This window comes from Pongo abelii, chromosome 13 (assembly GCF_028885655.2).
Source record: "Pongo abelii isolate AG06213 chromosome 13, NHGRI_mPonAbe1-v2.0_pri, whole genome shotgun sequence".
In the NCBI taxonomy this organism is placed as follows: domain Eukaryota; kingdom Metazoa; phylum Chordata; class Mammalia; order Primates; family Hominidae; genus Pongo; species Pongo abelii.
Window position 1 is genome coordinate 42,174,041 of NC_071998.2, and position 13,599 is coordinate 42,187,639.

General features: G+C 41.6%; 1 protein-coding gene across 1 annotated transcript in view; it reads right to left on the reverse strand.

The window, feature by feature from the left end:
* Positions 1-4,772: 4,772 nt before the first annotated feature.
* Positions 4,773-13,599, reverse strand: part of CCDC171 (coiled-coil domain containing 171) — a 467,560-nt gene continuing 458,733 nt past the window's right edge. The window contains exon 26 of the mRNA XM_054519835.2: positions 4,773-5,096. Coding sequence (XP_054375810.2) covers positions 5,070-5,096 — 27 coding nt within the window. The 3' untranslated portion in view covers positions 4,773-5,069. The remainder of the gene's footprint in view (positions 5,097-13,599) is intronic.

Sequence of the window (13,599 nt, forward strand, 5' to 3'; positions counted from 1 at the left end):
AGCTTCTAGGCTACAAACCTATACAGCATGGTACTGTACTAAATACTATAGGCAATTGTAACACAGCAGTATTTCTGTATCTAAACATAGCAAAAGTACAGTACAAACATGGTATAAAAGATAAAAAACGGTACAACTACAGAGGGCACTTACCATGAGTGGAGCTTGCAGGGCTGGAGGGTGCTCTATCAGTAAGCCAGTGGTGAGTGAATGTGAAGGCCTGGGCCCTAGGACATTACTGTACATTACTGTAGACTTTATAAACACTGTACACTTAGCTACAATAAATTTATAAAAATACTTTTCTTTCTTCAATAATAAATTGACCTTAGTTTACTGTAACTTTTCTACTTTATAAACTTTTAATCTTTAAAAAAACGTTTTGACTCTTTCATAATAACAGCATAAAACACGAACACAATGTACAGTTGTACAAAACTATTTTCTTTCTCATATCCTTATTCTGTAAGTTTTTTTCTATTTTTAAATTTTTAATTTTTTTAAATTTCTGAACCTTTTTATTAAAAAACAAAGACACAAACACACACATTAGTCTAGGCCCACACAGGGTGAAGATCATCAGTATCACTGTCTTCCACTTTCATAGGAGGGTCTCCAGGAGCAATAACACACATCAAGCTGTCATCTCCTATGATAACAATGTCTTCTTCTGCAAGACCTCCTGAAGGACCTGTCTGAGGTTGTTTTACAATTAACTTTTTTTAAAAAAAAAAGTAAAAGGAGTACATTCTAAAATAACAGCAAAAAAAAAAAAAAATGATAGTAGGCTGGGCGTGGTGGCTCATGCCTGTAATTCCAGCATTTTGGGATGCTGAGGTGGGAGGATAGCTTGAGTCAGAGTTCAAGACCAATCTAGGCAACATCATGAGACCCTATCGCTACAAAAAATCAGATGGGCAATGGTGGCTCCTGCCTGTAGTCCCAGCTACTTGGAGGCTGAGGTGGGAGGACTGTTTGAGCACAGTAGGTCAAGGCTGCAGTGAGCCATGATTGCACCCCCACACTTCAGCCTGGGTGACAGAGTGAGACACTGTCTCAAAAAAAAAAAAAAAAAAGATAATAAATCCGTAAACCAGTAACATAGTCATTTATTACCAAGTATTATGTAGTATACATAATTTTAGTACCAGACTTTTCTATTACTTGCAGCACAGGTTTGTTTACACCAGCATCACCACAAACATGCAAGTTGCATTGTACTACTGTATTATTACAGCTACAATGTCACTAGGCTACAGGAATTTTTCAGCTGTATTGTAATCTTATGGGACCACCATCGGGACCACCATCATATATGCAGTTCATGGTTGACTGAAATGTTGTTATGCAGTGCATGACTGGAATAGCAAAATACAAAGTCATCAGCAAATCTTTGAATCTAGGTTACCTAATAAAATGCCCCTTATCTCCCTACCCCTGCCCACACACACACCCTACCGTAAATACTTATATACATATATGAGAAAACTCTCTCTACACACACACACACACACACACACACACACACACACACACACACACATATATATATATATATATATGAGAAAACCCTCCTTACTTGGGCAAAGTATAGAGGAAATTAAACTGCACAGCCTGAGTTGAGGGTGCCATATTGTTTTCTTCAAGAGAGAGAGGCTCTGCATTTAATGAATGCAAGTCATTTAGTCACAGATAAATTTTTTCAGAAGGGCATGAATAATCCATCAGCCCTTTGAGAAACTGGGCAACATATCCTACAAGATCATGCCCTCCTGTCAATTGATTCCTATCTTGATTTTCTAGGCAACTGAATCCTGAAAAGGTGAGGCCCTTCTCTGAGTCACTAGAAAGTTCAGCATGTCATTATAAATCAATGCATTAGCTTTCCAATATATACATACAACCCTCTTGGCAAGTTTGGTTACTGTGAATCAGCCAATCATTTCTGAATGAGCCAATCGTCATCTTCAGACTGTGCAAAACTAAGGACAAAACACTGGACTCTGATGATCCTCCCTTCCCACTCCATTCCATCCTCCTCCCCCATCAAAGGCTGTAACTCTGTGAGATCCAGTTGAAGACAGCGTTCTCATGTCATTGTGGCTAAAATTATACTAAGAATAAGTGGATTTTAGCAGGGAAAAGAAATAGGGGAAGATAACATTTGTTGAGAGAGAGTAGTTGTCATACACTTCTGCACATTGTAGGTGAAGCAAAAAAAAAAAAAAAAAAAAAAGTCTCTTCTTATTAACGAGAAGGTCAAATTTCCAGAGAGGTTTGGTAAGTCACAAGGAAATAGGGAGTCAAAAGATATCTACAGCCATACCTGGCTGGGCAAGATATGGGACACTCACACTCAAATTCTGTCTCCCCATTCTCTGAGGATGAATATTTCACATTTTTCCCTCTCCTCAATTCTCTACAATCACTCCCCACCTCAGTCTGCTGATGACCTCACTTCAACATATTAGAAAATGGAAAGTGTTAAAGATGATGAAAATTTTTTTCTACCTAGAAACTTTTAAAGTATTAAAGAGTTCTCACTCACACTTCCTTGCCACAGAGATCCAACTCATTTGGGCAATTCAAGAGACACATTGCCTCAAGGGGAGAGGTAACAAAAAACAGCAAGCAAAAAAAGTCAATCCCTTGTTTTTGAAACTTATTTTATACAGAATAATACGGAAGGAAAAGGCTTTGGGTTTGTAGTTTTACAAACTTTTTGAGCTTCACAAATTTTAGCTGGAAGACATATGGAAATGTGTGTGCATGTTTTGGATTTCACAATGAGGAGGACTGGAGGTTGGGGAGCAGGGCATGCAATGTGACTCTCACATGATGAAGAATTATCCTGCCCCCAAAGCCTACAGCATCCAGTTAAAAGATGCTTCTTTAAAGTCTTGCAGGTCTCAGGGCATTATGCTTTTGCCATAAATATTCTATTTTGTCAGAACAGTTGCAGCTCCTGGCTACCTTACCTCCAAATTACATAAAAATCTCATAGGATGGCTAGATGGAGAAGAGTCAGAAGGAAGAGAGCTTAGATACTAGTGTGCTCCTGAGAAAAGAGCCTGAGGTCTTGTTCCCAAGCTGAGTCATAGGAGCCTGGGGACGTGATTCATTTCCTCTCCCCCATCTCCAGATAAGTTGTGGAATCTAAGAGCAGAGACCTATGTCTCAGCCCAGGACAGTGCCCAGGTGCTGGGTGGGAAGGCCCATAAAAGGAGAAGATAGTGTAGGAGCAGTAGACTGCATGAAGTCTCCAGATGGAGGGGCTGGAGGAGCCTCATAGAGGGAGTCTCTACAGCCCTGTCTTTGGAGGCAACAGCTGGATGCTTTCTGGTACAGTGGCAATAGTGCAGATGCTGCACCACTATTGGAAGACCTGGGGATGGCTTGGATGAAGACAAAGACTGCTTGGATGGATAGAGAGGTCCGAGATGCGGGTGCTTCAACCTTATTCTGATGGCACTATATCAGGCCCTGTCGGCAGGTTTTCTTTCACCTCTCTCCCTTCCTCCCTGTTTGCTTTCCTTCCTTCCTTCCTTCCTTCCTTCCTTCTTTCCTTCCTTCCTTCCTTCCTTCCTTCCTCCCTCCCTGCTTGCTCACCCTTCCTTCCTTCCTCCCTCCCTCCTTTTCCTTTCTTTTTCTTTCCTTCCTTCCTTCCTTTCCTCTTTCTTTCTTTTTCTTTCCTTCCTTCCTTCCTTCCTTTCCTTTCCTCTCTCTCTCTTTCTCTCTCTTTCTTTCTTCCTCTTTTCCTTTTTTTCCGACAGGGTCTCTCTCTGTCACCCAGGCTGGAGTGCAGTGATGCAATCATAGCTCATGGCAGCCTCAAACTCCTGGACTCAAGCAATCCTCCCATCTCAGCATCCTGTGTAGTTGGGACTACAAGTGCATGCCACTATGCCCTAGTTAAAAAAAAAAAAATTATGCTGCCCAGGCTGGTCTCTCTGAATGATAGAGGTTACATTTAGCACTCATGTTGAAATAGAGTGTCAAAATAAAATTTAGATTGTTTTCAGAAAAAGTTGTCTCTTTCACATGTAGCTTTGGGGAACGAGAAATTCAAGTTGCTACAGTACAGAACCATCTTTCCTGTTCTGATGGAGGTAGAGTTTTGCTGAGGAGTAGGGGCAAGAACTGTCCCTCTCTTCAAATTTTCAAAGAGGGAAGGGAGTTCTCCTCCATTGCCTTTAAAGTTTCTGCGTTTAATGAATGCAAGTCATTTAGTCACAGATAATTTTTTTCAGAAGGGCATGAATAAACCTTCCAGGAAGGAACAATCCTGGGTAGCACGGTGAACTACCACTTGCCAAGCCTGATCTAGTTACTACCGCTTCTGAAGGTCCAACCCATCAGCAACGGAAACTAACAGTGAAAGACCAATTGGCTATTTGATGACAAATCGACTATATTGATCCTCTGCTATCCTGGAAAGACTGATAGTTTAGTCTCAAAGGAATAGACAATCTTGGTATGGACTTGTCTTTCCTCCCCAAAGCTTCAGCCACACATCACTATCTGGGGGCTTATGAAATGCCTGATCCACAGACTTGGAACTACATAGCATCTGACTAGGAGATCCACTTCCCAGTGAAGGAGTGGTGGGATCCACTGATCATATCTCTTTTTGCACAACCCAGAAGAAGTCAGCCTAACAGAGTGACAGAATAACCTACTGAAGACTGAGCTGAGAGGAAATACTCTGCAAAGATGAGGCACCGTACTCCAGGATGCAGTATATACTGAATCAGGGAGCTCTGTATGTCACCATTTCACAAAAATAGAGAACACATGGGTCTGGGAACCAAGGGTGAAGCAGGGGTGGCTCCATTTGTCATCATTCTGATCTCCCTGGGGAACTTTGTGTGTCCCATTCCCACAGCTCAGGGCTCTGAAGTCTTAGAGGTATTGGTCTTCAAAGGGGGCACACTCTTACCAACAGATATGATAAGGATCCTACGGAAGTACAAGCTACAGCTACCACAGGAGCACTTTGAATTCCTTGCGTCCGGTCTCCAGCAGGCAAGAAGAGTCACCATCTTGGCAGGGGTAATTGATGCTGATCATCAGAGGGAGGTAGAGATTCTGTTCCACTGTGGGGTAAATATGCAAGGGAAGGATATGTGTTAAACCTGGGTGATCCACTTGGGCACACCCTGGTACTTCCTGGCCCAGCTCTGACAGTGAATAAACAAGGGCCTGAGAAGGGTATGTCATCAGGGACTCAAATCCCTCAGAAATGAGGATTGGGGTACTGCCACCAGGTAATTCCCAGAGACCTGCAGAGGTGACAGCTGAGGGCAAGGAATTTTAAATGGATAGTGGAGAAGAGTGACTATCATTTATAGCACTTAGATCAAACGCAGCAACAGGGGCTGTAGTTTGTCTCCCTAAACTCCCTCTGGTAAATTTCCCCTGAGAAAGAAAGGCCCAGTGGAATCCTGGAAGGGCTATTCCCCGAACCTATACAGAGAAGTGGATCTGGACTCTGGCAGCCAAGCAGGTGGACCACTCTGACCTCCCTTCAAGAAAAAACTTATTTTTTAGCTGCAAAAAGTGCCGTTAACTCACAGCCTATAGCTGCAGCAACTTTGGGATCTACACAGTGTAGGAGCTGGGGCCATGCTCCTCTGGGCAGTCCCCAGCCAACTGCTGAGCATGGTAGGGGTACGAGAGTCTGGCCATTTCTGCCCCAAACAAGACTTCTCTAAGAGGCAGTCTTTGCTCTAGAGCTCCATGTTGGTTTGGCTTTACCTTATGTGCACTGTGGTTTGAGTCTCTCTCTCTGTCCACTCCTTCTTGGAATGGACAGGAAGGAAGACTTTTGTAGATGTCAGATCAGCACATGATCTGAAGGCTTTTGCTCCCCAATCCTTCTTTCTTCCCCTTTATATTTCACAGGCACTCCTCTTCAATAAACATGTTTTAATCACTCCTAACTCTGTTTTAGTGTCTTTCCCAAATGACCCAAACTGACACAACTCATAAAACAGTATGAGGTCCAGGACATAATGACCAATCCACACACTCTCTACCAATACAGGACAAAGCCCTGTTGATTATTGTTTCTCAATGCATGATGTATCTGTTTTTATGTGCCATATTCATTACCTGGTTTGAGCCTTTACCTCAATTTCTCTTCATATTCATTTATGTAATATTTTAAATAATTATAAAAATAATACACTGTAGAATCCAAACAATACAGAACTAAAATTATCCTTTTATACTTCAGTACTAATTCTCAGAGCTAATAATAATACTTGTATATCCTTCCAGGTTGACTTACATGTCCATAGATAAATGAGATTATAGTAAACATTGTTATACAACCTGCTGGGTATTTTTAACTTAAAACTATTTTAGTTGAGCATTCCTAATACAAAATTCAAAAATTTAAATACTCCAAAATCCAAAACATTTTGAGTGCCGACATGATGCCACAAGTCGAAAATTCCACACCCGACCTCATGTGATGGGTTTCAGTCAAAACACAGGTGCACAATACACAGTTTAACCCAATGTCCGCCCCTCCGCAAAAAAAAAAAGAGCCTCCTAGCCCCATTCAGCTGCCATATATATTTTCTGTGCATGCCCAGATTCCCCCATGCAAGCCTGCCCATAAAAAGTAATAAAATGGCAGCTGTGCCGGCCAGGCGCACTAACAGCAGGTTCCCCACGATGTCCCACATGGGGCCAAGACCTATGTGCATTAATCCCTGTGTTTTCCTGCTTATTCTCTGCTCTGTGGTGTAAATAAACTGTTTAAAATGTCAAAAAGGCCTGCAGATACCCCGAAGAGTAACAGTGAAAAGAAAAAGAGAAAAGTAATAAGAAAAAGAGGAATCATTTATGTTTACCTATAGCACAGAAAGTCAAGTTGTTGGAGAAACTGGACAGCAGTGTAAGTGTGAAACATCTTACAGAAGAGCACGGTGTTGGAATGACCACTGTATAGGACCTGAAGAAACAGAAGAATAAACTACTGGGGTTTTTTTTCTTCTTTTATTATTATTATACTTTAAGTTTCAGGGTACATGTGCACAATGTGCAGGTTTGTTACATATGTATACATGTGCCATGTTGGTGTACTGTACCCATTAACTCGTCATCTAGCATTAAGTATACCTCCAAATGCTATCCCTCCCCCCTCTCCCACCCCACAACAGTCCCCGGAGTGTGATGTTCCCCTTCCTGTGTCCATGTGTTCTCGTTGTTCAATTCCCACCTATGAGTGAGAACATGCGGTGTTTGGTTTTTCGTCCTTGCGATAGTTTGCTGAGAATGATAATTTCCAGTTTCATACATGTCCCTACAAAGGACATGAACTCATCATTTTTTATGGCTCCATAGTATTCCATGGTGTATATGTGCCACATTTTCTTAATCCAGTCTATCGTTGTTGGACATTTGGGTTGGTTCCAAGTCTTAGCTATTGTGAATAGTGCCGCAATAAACATACGTGTGCATGTGTCTTTATAGCAGCATGATTTATAATCCTTTGGGTATATACCCAGTAATGGGATGGCTGGGTCAAATGGTATTTCTAGTTCTAGATCCCTGAGGAATCGCCACACTGACTTCCACAATGGTTGAACTAGTTTACAGTCCCACCAACAGTGTAAAAGTGTTCCTATTTCTCCACATCCTCTCCAGCACCTGTTGTTTCCTGACTTTTTAATGATCGCCATTCTAACTGGTGTGAGATGGTATCTCATTGTGGTTTTGATTTGCATTTCTCTGATGGCCAGTGATGATGAGCATTTTTTCATGTGTTTTTTGGCTGCATAAATGTCTTCTTTTGAGAAGTGTCTGTTCATATTCTTTGCCCACTTTTTGATGGGGTTGTTTGTTTTTTTCTTGTAAATTTGTTTGAGTTCATTGTAGACTCTGGATATTAGCCCTTTGTCAGATGAGTAGGTTGCGAAAATTTTCTCCCATTTTATAGGTTGCCTGTTCACTCTGATGGTAGTTTCTTTTGCTGTGCAGAAGCTCTTTAGTTTAATTAGATCCCATTTGTCAATTTTGGCTTTTGTTGCTGTTGCTTTTGGTGTTTTAGACATGAAGTCCTTGCCCATGCCTATGTCCTGAATGGTATTGCCTAGGTTTTCTTCTAGGGTTTTTATGGTTTTAGGTCTAACATTTAAGTCTTTAATCCATCTGGAATTAATTTTGTATGAGGTGTAAGGAAGGGATCCAGTTTCAGCTTTCTACATATGGCTAGCCAGTTTTCCCAGCACCATTTATTAAATAGGGAATCCTTTCCCCATTGCTTGTTTTTGTCAGGTTTGTCAAAGATCAGATAGTTGTAGATATGTGGCATTATTTCTGAGGACTCTGTTCTGTTCCATTGATCTATATCTCTGTTTTGGTACCAGTACCATGCTGTTTTGGTTACTGTAGCCTTGTAGTATAGTTTGAAGTCAGGTAGCGTGATGCCTCCAGCTGTGTTCTTTTGGCTTAGGATTGACTTGGCGATGCAGGCTCTTTTTTGGTTCCATATGAACTTTAAAGTAGTTTTTTCCAATTCTGTGAAGAAAGTCATTGGTAGCTTGATGGGGATGGCATTGAATCTATAAATTACCTTGGGCAGTATGGCCATTTTCATGATATTGACTCTTCCAACCTATGAGCATGGAATGTTCTTCCATTTGTTTGTATCCTCTTTTATTTCATTGAGCAGTGGTTTGTATGTCTCCTTGAAGAGGTCCTTTACGTCCCTTGTAAGTTGGATTCCTAGGTATTTTATTGTCTTTGAAGCAATTGTGAATGGGAGTTCACTCATTATTTGGCTCTCTGTTTGTCTTATTGGTGTATAAGAATGCTTGTGATTTTTGTACATTGATTTCATATCCTGAGACTTTGCTGAAGTTGCTTATCAGCTTAAGGAGATTTTGGGCTGAGACAATGGGGTTTTCTAGATATACAATCATGTCATCTGCAAACAGGTATAATTTGACTTCCTCTTTTCCTAATTGAATACCCTTTATTTCCTTCTCCTGCCTGACTGCCCTGGCCAGAACTTCCAACACTATGTTGAATAGAAGTGGTGAGAGAGGGCATCCCTGTCTTGTGCCAGTTTTCAAAGGGAATGCTTCCAGTTTTTGCCCATTCAGTATGATATTGGCTGTGGGTTTGTCATGGATAGCTCTTATTATTTTGAGATACATCCCATCAATACCTAATTTATTGAGAGTTTTTAGCATGAAGGGTTGTTGAATTTTGTCAAAGGCCTTTTCTGCATCTTAAGAGATAATCATGTGGTTTTTGTCTTTGGGTCTGTTTATTTGCTGGATTACATTTATTGATTTTCGTATGTTGAACCAGCCTTGCATCCCAGGGATGAAGCCCACTTGATCATGGTGGAACACTTTTTGATGTGCTGCTGGATTTGGTTTGCCAGTATTTTATTGAGGATTTTTGCATCCATATTCATCAAGGATACTGGTCTAAAATTCTCGTTTTTGGTTGTGTCTCTGCCAGGCTTTGGTATCAGGATGATGCTGGTCTCATAAAATGAGTTAGGGAGGATTCCCTCTTTTTCTATTGATTGGAATAGTTTCAGAAGGAATGGTACCAGTTCCTCCTTGTACCTCTGCTAGAATTCGGCTGTGAATCCGTCTGGACCTGGACTCTTTTTGGTTGGTAAGCTATTGACTATTGCCTCAATTTCAGAGCCTGTTATTGGTCTATTCAGAGATTCAACTTCTTCCTGGTTTAGTCTTGGGAGGGTGTATGTGTTGAGGAATTTATCCATTTCTTCTAGATTTTCTAGCTTATTTGCGTAGAGGTGTTTGTAGTATTCACTGATGGTAGTTTGTATTTCTGTGGGATCGGTGGTGATAGCTCCTTTATCATTTTTTATTGTGTCTATTTGATTCTTCTCTCTTTTCTTCTTTATTAGTCTTGCTAGCAGTCTATCAATTCTGTTGATCTTTTCAAAAAACCAGCTCCTGGATTCATCCATTTTTTGAAGGGTTTTTTGTGTCTCTATTTCCTTCAGTTCTGCTCTGATTTTAGTTATTTCTTGCCTTCTGCTAGCTTTTGAATGTGTTTGCTCTTGCTTCTCTAGTTCTTTTCATTGTGATGTTAGGGTGTCAATTTTAGATCTTTCCTGCTTTCTCTTGTGGGCATTTAGTGCTATAAATTTCCCTCTACACACTGCTTTGAAAGTGTCCCAGAGATTCTGGTATGTTGTGTCTTTGTTCTCATTGGTTTCAAATAACATCTTTATTTCTGCCTTCATTTCATTATATACCCAGTAGTTATTCAGGAGCAGGTTGTTCAGTTTCCATGTAGTTGAGCGGTTTTGAGTGAGATTCTTAATCCTGAGTTCTAGTTTGATTGCACTGTGGTCTGAGAGACAGTTTGTTATAATTTCTGTTCTTTTACATTTGCTGAGGAGTGCTTTACTTCCAACTCTGTGGTCAGTTTTGGAATAAGTGTGATGTGGTGCTGAGAAGAATGTATATTCTGTTGATTTGGGGTGGAGAGTTCTGTAGATGTCTATTAGGTCTGCTTGGTGCAGAGCTCAGTTCAATTCCCGGATATCCTTTTTAACTTTCTGTCTCGTTGACCTGTCTAATGTTGACAGTGGGGTGTTAAAGTCTCCCATTATTATTGTGTGGGAGTCTAAGTCTCTTTGTAGGTCTCTAAGGACTTGCTTTATGAATCTGGGTGCTCCTGTATTGGGTGCATATATATTTAGGATAGTTAGCTCTTCTTGTTGAATTGATCACTTTACCATTGAGTAATGTCTTTCATTGTCTCTTTTGATCTTTGTTGGTTTAAAGTCTGTTTTATCAGAGACTAGGATTGCAACCCCTGCCTTTTTTTGTTTTCCATTTGCTTGGTAGATCTTCCTGCATCCCTTTATTTTGAGCCTATGTGTGTCTCTTCATGTGAGATGGGTCTCCTGAATACAGCACACTGATGGGTCTTGACTCTTTATCCAGTTTGCCAGTCTGTGTCTTCTAATTGGAGGATTTAGCCCATTTATATTTAAGGTTAGTATTGTTATGTGTGAATTTGATCCTGTCATTATGATGTTAGCTGGTCATTTTGCTCGTTAGTTGTTGCAGTTTCTTCCTAGCATCGATGGTCTTTACAATTTGTCATGTTTTTGCAGTGGCTGGTACCGGTTGTTCCTTTCCATGTTTAGTGCTTCCTTCAGGAGCTCTTGTAGGGCAGACTTGATGGTGACAAAGTCTCTCAGCATTTGCTTGTCTGTAAAGGATTTTATTTCTCCTTCACTTATGAAGCTTAGTTTGGCTGGATATGAAATTCTGGGTTGAAAATTCTTTTCTTTAAGAATGTTGAATATTGGCCCCCACTCTCTTCTGGCTTGTAGAGTTTCTGCCAAGAGATCTGCTGTTAGTCTGAAGGGCTTCCCTTTGTGGGTAACCCGACCTTTCTCTCTGGCTGCCCTTAACATTTTTTCCTTCATTTCTACTTTGGTTAATCTGACAATTATGTGTCTTAGAGTTGCTCTTCTTGAGGAGTATCTTTGTGGTGTTCTCTGTATTTCCTGAATTTGAAGGTTGGCCTGCCTTGCTAGGTTGGGGAAGTTCTCCTGGATAATATCCTGCAGAGCGTTTTCCAACTTGGTTCCATTCTCCCCATCACTTTCAGGTACACCAATCAGACATAGATTTGGTCTTTTCACATAGTCCCATATTTATTGGAGGCATTGCTCATTTCTTTTTACTCTTTTTTCTCTAAACTTCTCTTCTCGCTTCATTTCATTCATTTGATCTTCAATCACTGATACCCTTTCTTCCAGTTGATCAAATCAGCTACTGAAGCTTGTGCATTTGTCACCTACTTCTCGTGCCAGGGTTTTCATCTCCATCAGGTCATTTAAGGACTTCTCTACACTGGTTATTCTAGTTAGCCATTTGTCTAATCTTTTTTTCAAGGTTTTTAGCTTCTTTGAGATGGGTTCGAACTTCCTCCTTTAGCTCAGAGAAGTTGGATCGTCTGAAGCCTTCTTCTCTCAACTCATCAAAGTCATTCTCCGTCCAGCTTTGTTCTGTTGCTGGCAAGGAACTGCATTCCTTTGGAGGGGGAGTGGCGCTTTGATTTTTAGAATTTTCAGCTTTTCTGCTCTGTTTTTTCCCCATCTCTGTGGGTTTATCTACCTTTGGTCTTTGAAGATGGTGACGTACAGATGGGGTTTTGGTGTGGATGTCCTTTCTGTTTGTTAGTTTTCCTTCTAACAGTCAGGACCCTCAGCTGCAGGTCTGTTGGAGTTTGCTGGAGGTCCACTCCAGATCCTGTTTGCCTGGGTATCAGCAGCAGAGGCTGCAGAACAGTGAGTATTGCTGACAGTAAATGTTGCTGCCTGGTCGTTCCTCTGGAAGCTTTGTCTCAGAGCAGTACCTGGCTGTGTGGTGTGTCAGTCTGCCCCTCCTGGGGGATGCCTCCCAGTTAGGCTACTTGGGGGTCAGGGACTCACTTGAGGAGGCAGTCTGTCCATTCTCAGATCTCAAACTCCGTGCTGGGAGAATCACTACTCTCTTCAAAACTGTCAGACAGGGACATTTAAGTCTGCAGAGGTTTCTGCTGCCTTTTGTTCATCTATGCCCTACCCCCAGAGGTGGAGTCTACAGGGGCAGGCAGGCCTCCTTGAGCCGTGGTGGGCTCCACCCAGTTGGAGCTTCCCGGCCTCTTTGTTTAGGAACTCAAGCTTCAGCAATGGCGGGTGTCCCTCCCCCAGCCTCGCTGCCGCTTTGCAGTTCGATCTCAGACTGCTGTGCTAGCAATGAGTGAGGCTCCATGGGCGTGGGACCCTCCGAGCCAGCTGCAGGATATAATCTCTTAGTGTGCTGTTTGCTAAGACCATTGGAAAAGTGCAGTCTTAGGGTGGAAGTGACCCAATTTTCCAGGTGCCGTCTGTCACAGCTTCCCTTGGCTAGGAAAGGGAATTCCCTGAGCCCTTGTGCTTCCTGGGTGAGGCGATGTCTCTCCCTGCTTTGGCTCATGCTCGGTGGGTGTGCTGCACCCACTGTCCTGCCCCCACTGTCCAACAAGCCCCAGTGAGATGAACTCAGTACCTCAGTTGGAAATGCAGAAATCACCCGTCTTCTGCGTCACTCAAGCTGGGAGCTGTAGACTGGAGCTGTTCCTATTCAGCCATCTTGGAACTGCCTTTTCCAAATGAAAGAGGAACTTCTAAGACCAAAACTGTTAATAATGAGACAAATGATTCTGGAGGAAATATTTTAAAAAGCCGTCCAGCACAATGGCTAGTCATCCCTTGAGGATGTACTTCCTGGTCCCTCAAGGGTTTCTGATGTTTCTTCTAATCTAAAAAACAAAATACAGTGTACAGTAGACTTTTAATCAAAACACAGCATCGTAGCTTCATAGGTGGTGACTGAAAGCCTGCCATTTGTTAGTTGTTGCTGTAGTTTAACAGCTGAGACAGTATCCTGGTGATGTTATTGTACTGCTTAGTTACCCTGAACACAATTTTTTTCACTGTATTAATGGTATGTTATATTTTTATTGTTAAGTACTGATGTGTGAATAAGTGTAACAAAAGGATTGTTTACTGCTGGCATATTAATTCAGAGTCAGGAATGAAGGTTATAC